The sequence below is a fragment of the Podarcis erhardii genome, assembly GCF_964252035.2.
Source record: "Podarcis erhardii genome assembly, chromosome: 2".
NCBI classification, from domain to species: Eukaryota; Metazoa; Chordata; class Lepidosauria; order Squamata; family Lacertidae; genus Podarcis; species Podarcis erhardii.
Window position 1 is genome coordinate 76876607 of NC_138498.1, and position 19886 is coordinate 76896492.

General features: G+C 40.4%; 1 protein-coding gene across 3 annotated transcripts in view; it reads right to left on the reverse strand.

Annotated features, from left to right (window-relative positions):
- SFMBT1 (Scm like with four mbt domains 1) overlaps positions 1-19886 on the reverse strand; it is an 84790-nt gene that overhangs the window by 37457 nt on the left and 27447 nt on the right. Inside the window, exons 1-3 of one of the 3 annotated variants that reach the window (XM_081847917.1) lie at positions 15622-15766; positions 9402-9554; positions 1971-2065 (exon numbers count right to left, since the gene is read on the reverse strand). In XM_081847917.1, coding sequence (XP_081704043.1) covers positions 1971-2065; positions 9402-9429 — 123 coding nt within the window. In that variant the 5' untranslated portion in view covers positions 9430-9554; positions 15622-15766. Of the gene's footprint in view, positions 1-1970; positions 2066-9401; positions 9555-15281; positions 15339-15621; positions 15767-19886 lie in introns of those variants that run through there. The other 2 variants (XM_081847919.1, XM_081847918.1) reach the window with 2 other exon arrangements.

The window sequence follows — 19886 nt, forward strand, 5'->3', positions numbered from 1 at the left end:
GGGATCATAGGGGAATATGCTGGCATTAATACTGTCACCTTACTCTACTAGATTTTAAAAACTGTTGATATAAATCTGCTTTTAATACACTGTATGTTCATAAGTTTAGTTTCTGAAAATGGATGAACCTTTAAGGGAATTCTGTCTATTTCATACAGTTCTCAGTACACCCACTGTTTAGTGTTATCATCACTGATGTATAGGACCAGATGTTTAAAGTGATGTGTCTCATAATACAGGGGAATATTCGGGATTATACATTCACCATGCAAGGACTGCTTATATAACAATGGTCTTTTAAGCCAGGGTTTCTTATATTGAAATATATAGTATTTTAATTTTCTCTGCCATAGGCACAGCTGTTCCAGAAGGATCCAAATGGGTAATTATTGGATCAGATATGTCACCATCATTTCATAGCTTTTAGCTATGAGTCTATCCATCAATGAAAGTTTCTTCTGGCTAACACTCTATTTTGTAATTTTATACCAAATAGGGCCAAAATTTTGAAAAAAGAGGTTTATTAAGGTTTTTAATATTTTGGATGCCAAAATATCTAAAATTATGATGGCATATGGGGATATTTAATTATTTAAAAACAAATGTTTTGGTCTTCAGGGCTCAATGAAAACTCAAACTCTGATTTCTTAGAATTTACTCAAGTCCTGCCACCATTTTAAATGCTTCTAATTCAGCAAGCAATGGTTACATGGCTTCTAGCGGTATCGCTGTGGTTATATCAATGTAATCAGTGTATAGCAATATATATATTAATGTCCCTTACCCTGCACTGTATTTAAATGTTTGGATTACCTTATACTTTTATTGCCACAGATCACTTCCTGGTGGCGAGCAAAATCCTTCTCCAGCCAGAGGGCCCACAGCACAAAGCAGAAAGGGTGGCCTCAAATCAACACTGCCAGAACAGCCATACCTAAACTTGAATGGTTCTCTGATTCCGTTGAACAAGCTCTACTGAACTGCCCCAGTGTCAAAGCAAGGTGGAGCCACATCAAAGAGGCAAGCTATAACATGGCTATGCCTTCTTTTGACAAAAGAGAGCAGCAGATCGCCAACTGGTTTGAAGCCAGAATTAAGGATTCAGAATAGAACCATGTCTCCGGTAACAAGTCACTGTTCAGGGTGTCATTGAAAAAGTGATGCAGGTGGGGAACTAAAATATCTTTAAACTTTTTGTAAAATAACCCTGTACCTGAGCGACTTGTTAAGCTGCCTTATATAGCTTCTACAGTCAAACCTCGGATCCTGAATGCCTCCGTTTTGGAACGTTTCAGCTCCCGAATGCCAAAAACCCGGAAATAAATGCTCCAGTTTTCGAACGTTTTTCAGAAGCCGAATGTCCGACGCAGCTTTGGCTTGGGTGCAGGAAACTCCTGAAACCAATCGGAAGCTGTGCCTCGGTTGTCGAACGTTTCAGAAGCCGAACGAGCTTCCGGAACGGATTACATTCCACAACTAAGGTTTGACTGTACGACCTCAACCACTGTTATTTGCATATATAAGGAGCTACTAGTTTCGTATCCCAGCAGAGAAAGTGGCACAGAATGACTAGCGCTGGATACAACCTGTTGCCCGTATAGGGCATTTGTACCGACTGCAAGAGATCTTATTCCGCACCAAATCACAGAGGGACAAAGAATCAATGGCCACTCTCTTTGAAAGTATGAACATTAGCCATTATTTGGATTGATCTCTACCACCAACTGAAACACAAGGGCTGCCTTGTAAGGCAAAGGACAGAAGCTCCCCACTAATGCCATATCCCCCTAATGGGACTTGTGAAGACATTTCAGAAGGCCAAATATAGGAGCAAAAAACCTAAACAGCTGCATTTTGATTTCTCAAGCATATGAAACTAAAAGAGCTTCTTCACATTATGGCTCTCTGGGGATTAGAGCTCAAATAATGCATAAAAAAAGAGAGGAGAGGCTGACCAGATGCTCACTTACGTGTTTAAATGAGCCATGAGGTGCTGCTGTCGCTCCTGTATCTTCCAAATACTCCTCCCAATTGAATTCTGCTTCTTCCACACCTGATCCTGCATCTGTAATAAGCCAGAAAAAACACACAGTAGCTTTAGGAGAAACACCGGTTTGCTACTTTAAATTCCTTACTTGTGAAGGGGTTGCTTTGGAAATACATTAAATGAGTATATTAAAAAGCCAGATGGACACCTTGTTTGTTAATACAGGTTTAGGGAACCTAATAAAACTATGCAAATATTCTGATGTATAATGCAACCAGAGATAAGGATGTCAACAAATTCCAGAATACTGGGAGTGGGAGACTACTTAAGATTGTACAAAGTACAGTGAGAAATTTGACGCTACAGATGCCACCTGTCCTGATCCAAGCCACTTATGTTAGCAGCCAGTGTGAATTACTGAAGTCCCCATGTTGATTCAGTGTCCTTGACACCCAAGATGTACTGAGGGTACTTCGGTAAGAAATACCACTTGAAGAGGTACAACACGTATCAAAAGTAATTGGAATTCTGTGAAAAATAGGAACTATCTGCATGTTAAATTGGCTGAAAGCTCAGCCAAAAACACGGAACAGCAATCAAGAAAATGGCAGGAGAAAAAAAAAAGAACATTACAGTAAAAGCTTAGGTGGTGGTCACTAAGCAACTTGCAAATACATGAGGAGAGGGCAGCAGCTCCTTCACAAACACATTTGATTTGTGACTTATGTCTGTAAGTTGTACACCCTTGATTTAATATGTGACAGGATCAATCCTTAAACAGATATATAGCTCATGAGGCCTGGCTGGGCTCTCTTTCCTTAACAGCTATATGTAACACTCTCCACTCCAAAAGTAATGCCTCACGGATGAGTAGATGGGCTTCATTAGCTAAGCTCAGATTGACTATACAGTTGGTGTCAGATTTTGCAGTTACCATTTCAATTTGTGTAGCTAGTTTGCTCTCACCAAAGAACAACTTCTGTCATGATTTTAAATGTACATAGACACCTTATATACAGCAGGTCAGGTGTGTGCTGAGATGTCTATATGGGAAAGATGGGTGGTATTTTACAGCACAATCTTACACCCCCAACCCTTAACAGAACTCATTTTTTTTAAAAAAATACATTTTGTTATATGAAATCAGATCTGAATTTGAGAGATCATAAACTCCTGCTTTTGCTTATTCCTTTTGTTTTTGAGCCAACACACTAGTCCCCAATCAGTATTACACTAACATTCTGGATACCTGAATTGATTTCTATGGGGCGCCAATCACTTCCCCATTAGGGAAGACCAACATAAAAGGCTTAAAAACAAGCCAAGAAGCTCCTTCTCTAAATAGAGGGAGTTTCACTCTAGACTTCTCTTTGCATAACTGGCTAGAGCTGCTTTCCTAAATGTCAGTCACCTCTATGACTTCATTCATTATCAACGCTGAGAAGACAGGAGTAGGCCAGCTTTTCACAAACAAATGAGACTGTATGTTTTGCTTCACCTCCATAAATGCTAGAAACATTTTGTTTAATGGAGTCTGAGAGTCGTGGCTCATGTGGGTGGCAACTGCTCCCCCACAGACACCTATAGGGACCAGGTGGGCCTATGAGCATTCTCTAACATTACCCTGCACTGTGTGACTTCTCCTGTCCCTTTGAGCAACTTGTGCTCATAAAATAGTGACTATTTTATGAGGAGATTTCACCCCTCCCATACCCAAGAATCTCCTGATGTCTCTGCTGACTCTACAGAGAGGAGGAGCAATGTACTGCTCTCTACTTAATTAGTCAAGTGAGTCAGTCTTTGTGTGTGAGAGTCAGTCAGTCAGTGTGTCGGAGAGAGAGTGCAAGAGATTGTGTTTATAGATAAGATTGCTGCTAAGAGCAGCTGCAGGCACTCAGAATATAGCATTGATTTATACTCAGAATATTTAGCTCTGTATATAGTTTTGTATTATAGCTGTAGTTATAGAATAAAAGGAAGATACTTTACAGAGCTGCTCTCCGAGTGGTTTATACTCTGCAAGACTCTGCAAAACGCTGCTGCGCAACGACTGTATTATTGAGACAGTGAATCCGGTGCTCTCAGCTCCAAGCTGTGAGTCCACAGCACTGTGACCTGTTCCTGTGGGAAAGGAGGTCTCTGGCAGTGCTACCCAGCTCGCCTAGCCCAGTCGGGGCTGTAGTGCATGAGTCCAGTTGGTACACTGGCTCAAGGGCGATGCTGACATCGGTTATGGGCCCAGTCGTTGTTCCAGTCATCTGACCAGTCGTTGTTCCAGTCATCTGACCAGTCGTCCCAGTCACCAGAGGTGTCTGTTGCTGATCGCTGGACGGCGGAACGGAGGCTGCATGCTGGACTGATTTGTGGTGCCTAGAAGCAGAGCTGTGTTGGAGCAGAGTGTTCAAGCTGCCGCTGTTGCTGTTGCTGCTGCTTGAGGTATGTTGCTGACTGCCAAAGAAAGAAGATAGCATCCCTGTTTGCCTGTTAATTGCGCTTTGAGTGGGAGAGAGAGTGGCTGAAGAAGTCCAAGGCTTTATCTGTGTTTGCACGAGGGAAGTGTCTTGCTCTAAGTAATAGCAGACATGGCCTGTGCACATTCTGGCCAGATGGCTGTTAGAGAAAGCCGGGCCTGTGCTGTTAAAAATGTGCTTGAAAATGTGCCTGAGTCTTCAGCAGGGGAAAGTGAAACTGAAACTGCTGCTGTTAAAGCACTAAAGTTGAAACGGTGCTTTTCGTGTGGAGCACAAGGCCATTTGAGTTTTCAGTGCTGCAAGAAATCTTCAAAGAAGAAGGGAAACTTCAGAGGCAGAGGGGGAGGAGGACGAAATCCCCAAGCACCTGCTACTTCAAAGGCCTTGATCTCTCGCTGCTCCAATCAACGTGGGCAGAGTTTCTTCGTGATTGACTCTGGCTGTTCCAACCACGTAGCCAAAGATAATGATCTCTTTGTTCAGCTTGAGAAGCAAGAGAAAGAAATTCATCAAGCAGATGGGACAGTTCTCACGAGTTTGGCTAAGGGAACTGTGTTCTTAAAGAGCCTGAATGCAACTATTAAGAATGTCCTGTATGCGCCTGATATTCAGGACAATTTGTTGAGTGTTTCCCAGCTTGATCATCAGGGTTTTAAGGTGGTGTTTGCTAAATCTCGCTGTGAAATTCGTCAAGATGGCAAGCTCATTCTATATGCAAAATGTGTAAATGGTTTGTACCAATTGCCTTTTGTTACAGGTACAGGTACTGCAGAAGCAACTGAGAAAGAGTGTTGCAATTTGTCTGTTGATAAGAATGAGAAGTTGCATGACCAATGTATTCATTATTACCACCGTGTTTATGGTCATTTGAATTTCCAGGCTGTGGCAAAAATGCCTGATATGGTTCAGGGTATGAAGCTGAAAGAATGTCCCTACCACATGGAATGTGTTTCTTGTGCTGAGAGTAAGGCAAGGCAAGCTCCCAAAGGTACAGAGTCTGGGAGAGAGGCCAAGAAACCATATGAAGTCATTCATGCAGACTTAGTGGGGCCTCTAGCGCTCTCTAGAGGCAATTCAAGGTTTTTCATGGTTTTGATAGACTCCTATTCGAGATTTGTTTGGGTCTATTTGCTGCAGAAAAAGTCTGAAGCCTTTACTAAGTTTCGTCAGTTTTGTAAATGGCTCAGGAATGTACATAATGAGAATGTACGTTGTATTTTCACTGACAGGGGTGGAGAGTTTTGTTCAGAAGAGTTTGAGGCTTTTCTTTCTGAACAGGGCATTGAGCATAGGACCGCCACGCCCAGATCGCCCTGGCAGAATGGTTTATGTGAGAGAATGAACCAGACCCTGCAGCAAGGAATTAGAACACTGTTACATGATTCGGGGCTGCCCAATCCTTTTTGGGCCGAAGCTCTTTCGTTTTTCTGTCACGTGTATAACAGGAGGTACCAGTCCGCAGTAAATTGCACCCCATATGAGATGCTTCACGGAAGGAAGCCATGTGTGAAGCACTTTAAAATTTTTGGTTCGGAGGTTTGGGTGCACACCTCGCAGGGTGACAAACTGAGTAAGCGTGGAGAACATGGTGTTTTCCTAGGATATGAGAAAGGGTCTTATCGTGTCCTGATCACAGACACGAAAACCATAAGGCTGACCAGGAGCATTGACGACAATCCACAATGGGACAGATTTGGCGTTTTTCAGTGCCATCCCATTTGTGATGATGGTGCAAAAGGGGCAAAGAAAGTTAAGAGGGAGGCAAGTTCTGATGTGATTGATAATCCTGATGCCAATGTAGTTCCAGACGAAGGCACAGATTATCAGAGCCCAAAAGCCTCAGGTGAGTCTGACGCTGATTCAGACTTAGCAGCTTCATATACTTTAGCTCCCCATTCTCCCAAAGAGGAGGAAGCACCAGAACAAGAGGATCAAAAGGTTTTGCGCAGATCTGAGAGAACAACCAAGGGTGTACCACCGAAAAGGTTTTCTGAAGAGTTTGCAAAGGCTGCGGTCACATGCAACTCTGGTGGGGTTTTTAAACCTAGCATGAAATGTGCTGAGAGTAGTGGCACAAAACGCTGCATTTATTTCCTTACCTGACATTTGAAGGATCAGGATTGAAGGAGCAAGCACGTGTTTAAAGTGGTTTGTTCAAATCTGCCTAATTAGAAATGTCAATTTGTATTTGAGAGGAAGAAATGTGTGTGAAGATTTTTCTAGAAGCTGCTTATTCATTTGTGTATTCACAATGTGTATTTTGTGTGAACTACAGGTTGAGATTTATGCTTTAATTCTTTCCTAATAGACACAGAGAGGTTATAGTAACTGTTTAATGATGTGATAAAGTGTCTTAGATAAGGGGGAGAAAGATACCTGCAAATATGTTACCAAGGTTGTAAGCAGAGAACAACTTTTGGAGTGTGTGTGTAAATTGCAGTTATGTTAAAGATTCTTGAATGGTCGAATGAAATGGGGGAGGATGAGGAGATTTCACCCCTCCCATACCCAAGAATCTCCGGATGATCTCCTGAGGTCTCTGCTGACTCTACAGAGAGGAGGAGCAATGTACTGCTCTCTACTTAATTAGTCAAGTGAGTCAGTCTTTGTGTGTGAGAGTCAGTCAGTCAGTCAGTGTGTCGGAGAGAGAGTGCAAGAGATTGTGTTTATAGATAAGATTGCTGCTAAGAGCAGCTGCAGGCACTCAGAATATAGCATTGATTTATGCTCAGAATATTTAGCTCTGTATATAGTTTTGTATTATAGCTGTAGTTATAGAATAAAAGGAAGATACTTTACAGAGCTGCTCTCCGAGTGGTTTATACTCTGCAAGACTCTGCAAAACGCTGCTGCGCAACGACTGTATTACTGAGACAGTGAATCCGGTGCTCTCAGCTCCAAGCTGTGAGTCCACAGCACTGTGACCTGTTCCTGTGGGAAAGGAGGTCTCTGGCAGTGCTACCCAGCTCGCCTAGCCCAGTCGGGGCTGTAGTGCATGTGTCCAGTTGGTACACTGGCTCAAGGGCGATGCTGACATTTTATGTATAAGCAGGTCCTGCTTGGAGGTGTGTCTGAAGATTGGCAGGAGAGGTGTTGTTGTAGCTGTGCCACTGAGGTGGATGGAAGAAGGTAAGGCCTTGGGAGTCATACTGTATGCCGTGTATGAGCATGCAGAGGGTGTACCCCCATCGTTGAGAGTTCATGCTCTGCTTCTGGATGGGTAGCATGTGGGCATCATTGCCAGCATAGGCACTGATGGGTGGGCTATGGCGGCATTTCCAGAGACAATGAACATTTCTCGCTTTTATGCTTTTTTGTACTTTCTCATTTTGTGTCTCCCCCGTCTCCTCCTGGGCTGAGCATACACTGGAAACTGCGCAGCTGATGTAGCAGTAGCGTATCTCCTGTCCTGACATAATGAGAGTATAGGATTGCTCTGTTAGTACATAACCAGCTTCACATATAATTCCTTTGTGTAGCCTGAAGCCTCCTTAATTGCATCTTATGTAACTGAAAAATATGCATACTTGTCAGAGAAGAATTTCAGGAAACTCTCTGTCAAGTTTGCAAATTCAAAGGCATGTTGTAGTAAGAAATTAAGCTGCATGTTATTATTTATAATACCTGGGCAGTAAACACTGGGTTGGGCTGGCTATGAAATGCAGAACAGCAATAGTACTGCCAATGCCGTACTCAATTCGTTAAGGACTAACTCTTCCTCTCACAGGAAGTGAAGTGGGTAAGGAAAAGCCAAATTCCAACATTAATGAAAGATTCTAACACTTCCAAGACTCTATTTATGGCAGATTGCATCACCCACATTCAATATACTGCATGCAATGTTACTCGCTTTGTCAGCATATTTATTCCTTGAAAACGAAAAGGCCACACACTCTCAAAATGTACAGCTCACAGCATTTGAGGCCACAGAATATGAAACCACAATAAGCATTAGCAAAGTTCCACATTCTGTACTTACGTGTGGTTTGTGATTATATCAAGAAGAATCACACAATTCAAGCTCTTATGTGAGAGAGCTCATCACCTATGCTCCATCTAAACAAGTTCTGTGAAGTGGGCATAAACTTTAAGAATAATTTCTGCAAATTCAAAGAAGCGATAGCTGTAAACTCTATACTTGTTTAAAATGCAGCAGCAGGAGGAAAGAAATGAAAACGAAAACACACTGGGTGGGTTTAGACATGATAGAACAATGAGTTGTGGTTTATGCACAAGCCTTGGGCTTGTGCGCCCATCCCCTCCCTGTTCCGCTCTAGTGTGAGGAGATAAGCTTTTGCTTCCACTTGCAGAAACACAAATTATCTCTAAACCCTAAACTCTGGTTTATCACAACTATGGTTAGTTGAGGCAAGCCAGCTTTGCAACCCATGGTTAGAAGATGGCTTGCTTCAAATACCTATAATTAGGATGAACCACATTTGTTTGGCTTCTGACTGGATGATAAACTGGCTAGTCTACATCAGAATCAAAGCTTCCAAACTCACCCTCCAAGTCATCATGGAGGAAAAGTGGTAAAGGAAGAAGTATGTGAGCCCAGAGGGAGGATGGGCTCATTCTTTTAATGATAAGCCTTTATTATGCTGTACCGAAATGTGGCCATATAGTCACAGCAAGCCAGAGGTGAGGCACAAGGAAACTCTGCATGAGATGAGAAGCTGTTTAGATCAGCTGCTGCTGAAAGATGCTTTTGAGAGCTATAGGCACACTGCAATGTTAACACAAGTGCAGAACATACATTACTGAAGAGGAACTTCAGCAATGGTCTTCATAGCCCCTGCCTTTGAACTTTAAAGCAACTTTACCCATGGCTTATCTTTTTAATCATCTGTGTCGCAAGTATGCAAAACAAGGTTAATTTGTCCAGAATAGATTTACAACTGAGAAGATATCTGTTGGAACCCCAGGTGCCATAAATGCAGTACCTGTCTCATGCTGCTGTTCTCCATTCATCTCCACAGCAATCTGGCAATAATCCTTGGGAGCAGGAAGTAGAGAAAGCCAACCAGTCACTGCCTTGATCTCATCTGCTCTCAGTGTCTTCGCTTCTACAGGCTTCCAGGATGATCAGACAAACGCTGCAGAGGAAAAAATAAAACACGTTTTTGTTTGTTTATAACTCCGGAACAACTAAACGTCTCCTTCTTACATTTGTGGAATAAGAACACATTTTAGGGAAAAAACAGAGGGCACATCTATTCCACTTCCAAAAGGCCTCCAGTTTTAAATATAATGTAGAATTATCTTTATAGACATGCTGTGATATATTGCCCATGCCTGAAAATGGCAAAAAGCAGGGTTAAAACAAGTTGATTATTGCTGTGTACAGGAATCATTTCACTTACATACATCTTTCTCTTGCCTACTGTACATAAATAACATCTCACATCTATTCTGAATTTTCATGTGCCACTAGAGTTCTGACTAGATTGTATAAAGCAGTTTTATTATAGACAGAACTCAAGTGGTGGTACAAATAAAGTGCTTTTTACGTGAGCAACATCCACTGTATCTTTAATATCTCTGAAATTTTTGTATGAGGAAATCTGAAAATAATTCTAATGCCTTTGGTATAGAGAAATGGCTTTAATTTGCTCTGTAAAACAGCATGTATATTTTCAGCAATATACAAGTAGTGTGGTTATTAGCAATAAAGAATACTTTGCCAATGATACTTTCCTGGCAATAAGGCCTTTTGCAAAACTGTGTGCATTTCTCTTGGCAGAGATATGCCACAACTGCTCAGTTAGCCCTTTTCAGAGAGAGGGTGTTAAGCCCTCTCTTTTTAGACAGGTCTTCTGAGTTGTAGAATCCTGCAAATTGTTTTTTGTTGCTGAATTCTTCATGAAATTCATATTGTGCTAATAGCTGAGCTTGAAAAGCATACGACAAACCCATAAAATTAATACATATTTAAAGAGCCAAACTCTCTTAACCCAATGAATTTATAGTTTCAACACCTGGAACAGAAATACTCAACTTGCTTTTATTCTGCTCTTTTAATTATGCATTCAAGCCCCATCATAACAAAAATGTAAGATATAGAAATCTGGAATGCTATGACAGGTACAACATCATATTAATCTCTGCTACTCTCAAATTATCCTTCAAGATCCTATTAAGTGGGATTGCCTCCAAACGACTCTTAAGCACCACCTGTTTTTGGAGTTCCCTGATAACATCAAGGAACACTGGAACAAGCTAAAACATCCATTACTGCAGCCTGTGAACAAACTATTGGATACCAAACCAAGAAACACCAGGACTGGTTTGATGAGAATGACAGTGAGATTGAACGCCTTATTGACAAGAAAAGGAAGGCCTTTCAGACTGGCAAAGAGATAGAAACTGTGCCACGAAGAAAAAAACAAACTATGCCAACACTAAGTCTGAGGTTCAAAGAAGAACCAGAGAACTAAAGAACTCCCAGTGGATAAAAAAGTTTGAGAGATCCAGCACTTAGCCAACACTCATGATGCACAGAGTTTCTTTAAAGCCACAAAGACCATCTATGGGCCAATAAATCATAGCATATGCCCCCTACGCTCAACAGATGGTACCACACTTCAAAAAGATAAAGAAGCTATTGCACTGCGTTGGAAAGAACATTACCAGCATCTCCTTAATTGCAACTCCCTCATAGCTGCCGAGGTCTTCTCACAAATCCCGCAAAAACAAATTAGAGATGAGCTTGCAGTATCTTAAATCTGGGAGAATTGTGTACAGCTATTAACCAAATGAAAAACAACAAAGCCAGTAGACCTGATGGGATACCTGCTGAAGTCTTCAAAGTGGGTGGAATTGAATTTACACAACAACCATACAATCTCATTAAAAAAAATCTGGGAGAGACAGGAGATCCCAGCAGACTTTAGGGATGCCAAGATTATCAATCTCTTTTTAAAAACGTGATAGAACGGATTGCAGAAACTATTGAGGCATCTCTTTATTAGCTGCAGCTGGCAAAATTCTTGAAAGGATCTTAGCAAACCATCTCCTAACTATATCTGAGGCTACCCTTCCTGAATCCCAAAATGATTTTTGACCTTCTAGGGGACAGTGGACATGATTTTCACTTCTCAACAGCTTCAGGAAAAATGCAGAGAGCAAAACCAACATCTGTATAGGGCATTTATTGACCTGACTAAGGCCTTCAACACTGTAAATCATACTGCCCTGTGGACTGTCCTTCTGAAAATTGGCTGCCCAGATAAATTAGTGAACATCCTTTGGCTCCTCCACGATAATATGACAGCAACAATCGCGGATAACAATGGCTCTCAAAGTGAACCATTCACAGTAGAATCAGGTATTAAACAGGGATGTGTTATCACCCCAACTCTATTTATTTTCATTGCCATGATCCTACACATTGTCAAAGGAAATCATATATCAAACAGATGGAAAGCTCTTTAACTTGAGTAGGTTAAAAGCAAAGAGTAAGGGTACCACAACTTTCGTCACAGAGCTTCAATATGCTGATGACAACATAGTGTGTGCACACAGAGGATAACCTTCAAACCATCCTAAATATCTTCGCAGAAGCTTATGGAAGGCTCAGCATCCAAAAGACTAGAGCACTGCACCAACAAGCATGTTATTTTAAAGCAGGGGATCTCCAGATGTGGCAGATAGGTGTTTGAGTCCTACAATCTATGGAGAGTCACAAGTTCCTTGCATCCAGGTTCTAGAATGCATTATATAAGGGATTTTATTTTATTTTATTTATTTGTTAAAACAGACTCCTTTGGGAGGTTGTGGACTCTTCTTCATTGAAGGTTTTTAAGCAGAGATTGGACGGCCATCTGTCATGGATGCTTTAGCTGAGATTCTTGCATTGCAGAGGGTTGGACTAGATGACCCTTGGGTCCCTTCCAACTCTAAGTTCCTCTGATTTATAATCCATACTTTCATAAAAGCTACTGCTTTCAGTTTTGGTTTCCATTAAGTAGTTTTTCTGCTGCTGGATTCTTTCTACTGCTCTTTGTATTGTTTGTTAATTTGGTTTTATATTGCTTTATTGCAATTCATTTTATGACTGTTGTTAGCTGCCTACAGATTCCAGAAGAGCAGAATACAAATTTGGATATGGTATTCAGAACCCTGAAGCAAGTAAGGCCTGGAAGCACTGGCTAAAGAAAAGGCATGGCACCAGAAGTGGTTTCTGTTTTCATGTCAATAAAGCCAACATTAAAAATTGTTTATACAGTATAGAGCAGGCATAGGCAAACTCCAGGCCTCCAGATGTTTTGAGACTACAATTCCCATCATCCCTGACCACTGGTCCTGTTAGCTAGGGATGATGGGAGTTGTAGTCCCAAAACAGCTGGAGGGCCGAAGTTTCCCTATGCTTGGTATAGACTACCCAAAATTTACTCCCTAATTGTGCCTATTTTGGTCTCAACTCAACTGAAGATGGAAATATCTAGGGTGATATTCACCATAGAGTTAAGTAGTGCTATGGCTTCTGCTGCACAATGGAACTTTCCCTCCCTTCCCCATGTGCCCCCTATATCTGTTCTGGGCTCCCCACAGCCTTCTGAGAGGCAGATTTGGGGATAGAGCAGGCCATGCAAGGGGGAGAAGGAGGGTGAAAGTCACACTGCACAAGCAGAAGTTTTAAAAAAGTTGAATACTGCCTCTAGTCTAGCGTTTTCTTATTTTCTGATTCACAACTTTGGTATAGCAAAAGGGCAACTGAGTATGTGGCTAAATGCTCAATCTTATAAGCAAAGCAACACGCAAGATTGGATGTAGGGCCTACTGCAGCAATGCAACATTCACAATGATGCCTTCATTGCCCTGAGCACAACAGCTTTGATTATCACTGAACATACATGGGTGCAGGTATTTTGCAGCCCTGCACACAACACCTAATACAGCAAAGGAAAAGGTATGGAAAGCATATCCATCCCCAGAAGCATCGCTTACAACTAAAAATACAATGTCAGTGCCTAGAATTCGAAAGATGTTTCCAACCACACAAGGTACTCTTTCATCTTTGCAACTATCTATATACCTGAAAAACCAGGTTGCTTTGATTTTCCCCCTCTTCTGCTTGAACTTAACTACCTAATTGTCAGCCCAACTGAATAAATGAATTCAAGTTTCCCGAGACAGTTCTGTGTTAGGCTGATCATAGAGCAAACATGGGAAGTAATTACAGTGGCAATAATAAAAAGTAACCTCTCTCTTTTCAAGAGTGAACTTCAAGAAAGCAGAACGGATTTAAAAGTACTTAAAAGCAAGACTTGACCAAATGTGTTTTTAAGTTCTAAATCTTAACACCGACAATAATGTCACTTTGATATTTACATGCCACTGTAAGTATGAATGAAATTATAGGTTTTTTCATAACAAAGTGTCGTGCTGTGAGACTCTGACTAGAGTCGTTGAAAAGTTAACCCCGATAAAACACATGCTAGTCTAGGTAAAAAAAGAAAAGAAAAATATTTATTTGGAATGTATATTATTGTGCACATTCTTGTTGCGTAGCAAGATAATCATTAATTACCATGAACGACAACAAGGCTAAAAAACTCAACCTAGAGGTATTACATGGAAACAGGTCTATGTTCCAAAAGACATAGCCAAAGATTCTAGGAATGGGTTTTTTTCCACCAAGGCAAAAAGCAAAATTGATCTGTTTTCCTGTTACTCACAATACATATCTTGTATATTCATCTCCTACGTACATCAGCAGATAATATGATTATTTCATAGTGTTTGCACCTAAATGTAGGACATTAATACAGCAACAACAACTTCCCATTACACTGTTCTGCATACTCCAACCCATATAATTTTACATCAGGTGTCTCCATATACAAGTTGCTGGATGATCACTTGATGGGAAAGTTAAAACACATTTTGAGTGTTCCACTGGGAGTCTCAACTAGAGTTTACATTAGCTTCATAATCTTTCGAAAGAAAGAAAGAAAAATATGAGACTGGTTATATGGTATATTTGTGAACAAAACATTAATAGAAGGGTTCTGGGTTTTCTACTATTAAAATTAAAATTGGCCATTTAAACAGTTGGGCCTCAACGAATCTGGAAAGATGCCTGCATTTTATGATGGCAATAGTTCGTGTTGAGTCCTCTGTTCCCATACAATTTGAAAGAGTTCTAGTTTATCATTTGTATTTGAAATACATTTTGAAAATGAGATTTGTAAAGCCATGTAAAATGCATTAATAAAAAGAACTTTTTTAAAAGTGCTATTTTGGAGTTAGGTTATCATCCGAAAGCTGTCTTTCTCTCTCTCTCTTTAAACAGAAGTTGAGTCCTGAAAAGAACAGAAGAAGCAGAGCAACAAGACTGGGAGAGGAGCATGGGGGCAAGGGGACTTTATCCCTTGGCCCATGCCATGGTCCCAAGCTAAATCTCTGATTCAGATTAGGGGCACAGAAGGGGCATATAGTTAAAGCCCCTCCTCACCTAAGATCCCAATGTGCCTCTCCCCACACGAATGATTAAAAACACACACAATATACTAGATGACAGGGCCAAATGACATGAACACCACATCATCATGTTTGGTCGTCAGAAACGTTACACAGAGGAAATAGTGGGTGGTTGTTACGTTTTTTCGCCACAGTAAGGAAGCAGACATAATCCTAAAACCAGAGCGGTATCTCAAAAAGCACACGGAATACTTTATATTAGCTACTCTTACTTATTTCATAAAATCTATATCCCACTTGTCAAAAAAGCTCGTGATGTTTACAAAAAGAATAAAAATAAAAATTAGTAGAAACAAAGCATTCAAACAATTAAAACCAGCAATAAACTAAATACACACCTGCATTCTAGATACCTGCATAATCCTGTCTAAACACAAACAGAATATAGTGACGCCGCCTGGGCAGAGAAACAAGTATTATGTGGCACCTATAACAGTTCCAGTTCCGCAGATCAAAGCAGTTGATATATTGGGCATATATTAATTGGGTAAAGAGAGCTTACACGTAAACTGGCCCCAAGTTGTAAAGGGCTTTGTATATTAATATTTATTTTTTAAAAATATTAGGCGGTAGAGAGAAGTCCAGTTAATCAGTAGGGAAAGCAGGGTGGAATCTGAAATATGGACTCTTAAGAGGTGGAGACAAAAGAACAGGAGTAGGTATAATGTAGAAAGATACCATGAGAAGCATCTTTCTATCTCTGAAGTCCTCCAGATGTTCGCCAAAGGCAAACGACTCTTCATACAATGCAAATCCAGTCTCTCCCCTTGCAAATGATTTGACAGATCAGGGCGAAGGCAAGTCAAAGGCTTAAGAGTAGTGCATTTACTTGGGATGCTGGAATTCCCCAGAAAGGAAGAGCTAGAATGTTCTGTGACAGTTGATGGAGGCCAGGAATGGGGGAGGGGCATCTGGCTAGGAGCCTGGCGGATGTGGCTAAAATCCAGTTTATTTTCAGTGCCCTAGTAATCAGGCCCTGGTACAAATAAACCCAGCCTTGCCTGAACAAATCAAACCCCTTTGGTTGTAATTTAAGCCTTGATCAATTTAAGCCTTTAAAAACATAGTCAGTATAGTCTAAAACGTGGGCACCTCATGTTTACTAACCAGCTCAGATGCTGTTTCAATTGTCCACATTTCATAAGGTAGAGATGGGGAGACTGCAAGCTTGCATGGCCGACTTTGTTCTTTAGTAGAACCCAGAGATCTACCAACTACCCCATTTAGTTGGATCTGCTTTGGATCTGAATTGATTTTATATATGTGTGTTGCTGTTTTAAAAATTGTTATATATATGTGTGTGCTTATCCAAATTGTTTTTATATAGAGAAATGTTTTAGCTGCTTTTCTATGTGCGATTGTTCTGTGTATGTTTTTATTGTAAATTGCTTAGGGATGGCTTCTGGGAAGTAATTTAAAAATGAAATAAGTATTAAAAAGAAGAAGATTCTTATGCAGAAGACACCCCTTAGCATTTAAGCCCAGGAATTTGTGTTGATCATGACTACTAGAGCTCCAAGTTCTTCCAGAGAAAAACCTTTCTTAATTTCAGCAGGATAATTCAGGGCAGGGTAGGGGAGTAATTCTGCTGCTGCTATTGTTAAATAATCAAGTTCTATAGCTAGAAATCCTTGTTTATCTCCTGCCTATCACCCAGACATCTACCAGTAGATCTGTATCCACCCCTCTCACCATCCCTGATTGAATTATGCTTACTTTAAGCAATTTGACATTGCTTTTTCTGTACAACTCTGAGGAATAAAATGCCTGAGTGTTGCTAACTTACTCAAAGATGTCCTGGTATGCTATTGTGATTCTAATACTATGCCTAAGGTTTCTATGCAATTTTCAGCTCTTAGACTCACAAGTCCTGATTTGCAGTTACTCTGAGCAGGAACGCAGCCCAAAAATAGAATTCCTTATTTAGGATTTTTTTAATGCAATAAATGTAAAATAAAAGAAGGAAAAGGAGGAGACTCAAGATTAAAAACCGAGGCAGTATTTTATTCCTTAGTATGTATAGCTTTTATTTACACTGCAAGTTGGAAGAAGCTTATCCCATGGAAGAAAACCATTGTACTATCCATGGACTGCAATGTATTCTTGGTTTACTGCTTGCAAGATTCAACTTCCCCATCCCTTTATTTATATCCATTCTAAACATAAGAGCAATGGATAAATTGAAGCACTTCTTTAAAAAGACTTAAAATGAATGACTAGATTTCCAAAACTTTCAAGACTTTCAGATAATTTAAGCAGCTTCTGCTGAGTGTTTTACAGTCAGATATCTGAACATTCATTTAGCCAGCTAAATGCTGGCTTCAGATTTTAAATGCCAGGCTCCCTGTTTTTGAACACATGTTCCTCAACAATGAAGGGGAAAAAATACTGAGTACATTTATGGTCCATTTCTGCAGTTTTAGTGTTTATTTCAAATTGATGTTCCTGAACAGGAAATGTTCTTCAAATTATATCCTCATCTCATTCTGCTATTTATTCCTACAGCACTAAGGCACCACTCAGGTGTAACCCTGCTGCTATGAAAATGCTGCAACACTGCAAAAATAATTTAGGGAAGGAAATCGCCAAAGAACTTGTTAGGCAAGCAATTCCATTACTCATAGCTAAAATGGAATCGGGAAGAACAAATGTTAGATAAAACCCTTGCAAAACAAGGTGCTCTCTGAAGGTTTTTAATGGGGCTGGCAACTCTGTCGTTGCTGCATTTACTACCAGACACATATTTTGTATAAAAGATAGGTTCCAGCAAATACAACAGTAAGCACTTTAGAAATCAAAATGGCAAAGATTGCAGTCAGTTTTATCACAGCAAATTATAACCAGATATGCAAGTGGAAGGAGGTAGCGACCACATGGAAACACCGTAACAGACAGGCCTTCTAAAAATGTGAAAGGTTATGCTGATTTGAATGGAAAACATAAGCAGCAGCAGAAATGAGGGAAAGGACCAAATACTTGAAAGGGATTCAGGTCTGTTGTGGGGGGGGGGGGAGTTACAGTTCCAGGGAACATGAACTCAATTTGATGTCATTTGGTTCTGTAACTGTGCAGAGTATCTGGAACCAAAGATTAAATGGCTTCACATTTTCCCTGCAGCTGATGAAATTCTGTGGGCAATCCATTCTGACTGCAGTATTCGATCACTCCCTCTACCCTGCATTTTTAACTTTAGATATGATATAAATTTTTCATTGCTTCTTACAACCGAAGCTAGACTTTAGCCTATCAAGTTAGTCCCCCTGAAGACAAGCTCTGTTACTCGTGTAAATAATTACTGGGTAAACTTGGAAATAGGGGGCTGAGTAGATTTTAACTGATACAGTGTCATAGGAAAATAGGTGAAGATAGAAGAAACAGTTGAGATCTGTACTACTGGAAATCCCCTTTAAAAAGGCCAGAGCGTTTTTAACTGACTGCATGGTGACTGTTAAGTTTAACCATGAGCTGGGCTGGAGACAACAGAGTGTGACCTTCCTGTGGGCCCACCTAGTCATTCAGAAAGTTGGCAAGGCATGCATAGAACCTTCTACTCAAAGGATTGTCACATCTCAGTAGAAAGCAGTGGACATGCATTTTTATCATCACAAGTTAGAAGTAAGGCAGACAATAAAGAATTCCTTTTCCAACTTGTTCAGGACACCTTGATTTACTTTCAAACTGACCTAACATGGGAATCCCCCTCGTCATTATATTTGGCTTGCCTACTTCCATTCCCTAGTTCTGTTTAGCTTCAGGGTCTATTTACATCACCACTTATCACAAGACTGCAAGCACTTCGGTTAAAAAAAGATCTCCTCCCCCAAATTAACAAGTTGGATGGTAACTGATGTTAGTCATACTCAGAGTAGACACACTGAAATCAATAAACTTCTTCCATGCTGCTGGAAAACAGCTGGCACCATATAAGGGGCATTCAAAAATACCCATTCACCACACAAAAACAGATACATTACAGTCATCTGATAGTGACATGACCATGTTGAAAGCAAACATGTGAAACGTGTACTCAAATGTTCTAAATTTACTGAAAGAAAGTTGAAAAGACAGAAAACTATTTTTGTTAGCTGCCTTAGTGGTTCTGAAAAGCTCCAAGTAAGTCACAGGAATTCCACCCCGCCCCCAGCGTAATCATTTCTGTCATTTGATTTACAAAGCTCTGCCCTTTATTTATAGATGTGGTATTTGCTCCATAATAACTGATTAGTAAAGGCTGCAAATGAGCATCACTGTGTGCACGTGTGAGAGATGCACAATGAGACAGCAGTATCAAAAGCTGGATTTAAATAATATTCAAATAAGGCAATCTGCACACCCTCCCCCACCCCCATTCTTCACCTGAATTTTAATTCTGCAGCACTTGCAATTTTATGCATTGTGTCAGTACAAGAGAAAGTGAATGCAAACTACTTCTGGGCACATTCATTTTTTATCAACCATACAACATGTCAACAAACTAAGAAAGGTCAAAATGATCAGTGTTATCCTTACCGTTTTTTTAAATAAATAAATAAAATTATATCCTGCCCTTTCTTCCAAGGGAGCCTAGGGCAACAAACAATTCTTTGATTAAAAAACAATCAAGCAAACAATTAAAAAGTATAAAAATGTATTTAAAACATTTAAAAGCTGTTAAGGATACACCTAAAAACAATTAAGCACTTAAAACAAATTTAAAAACAAGTGTAACCCAAATCATGTGTCTGGATAGGACAGCTGAAACAAATGTTTTCAGCAAGCTTTTCAAAGAGTAGTTTGGCCATCAACTATTCCGTAATACTGTATTGAAGGAAGAAAAATTAAAGGCGCGACAACATGACATATAGCTACTGGTCAGTACTATAGTAACGGGGAGAGGTGCATTCTGGGTCATGACGCTAAAGATAAGAGTAAGAGTCCCATCCCACAGAGTTGGTCCAGGAGGA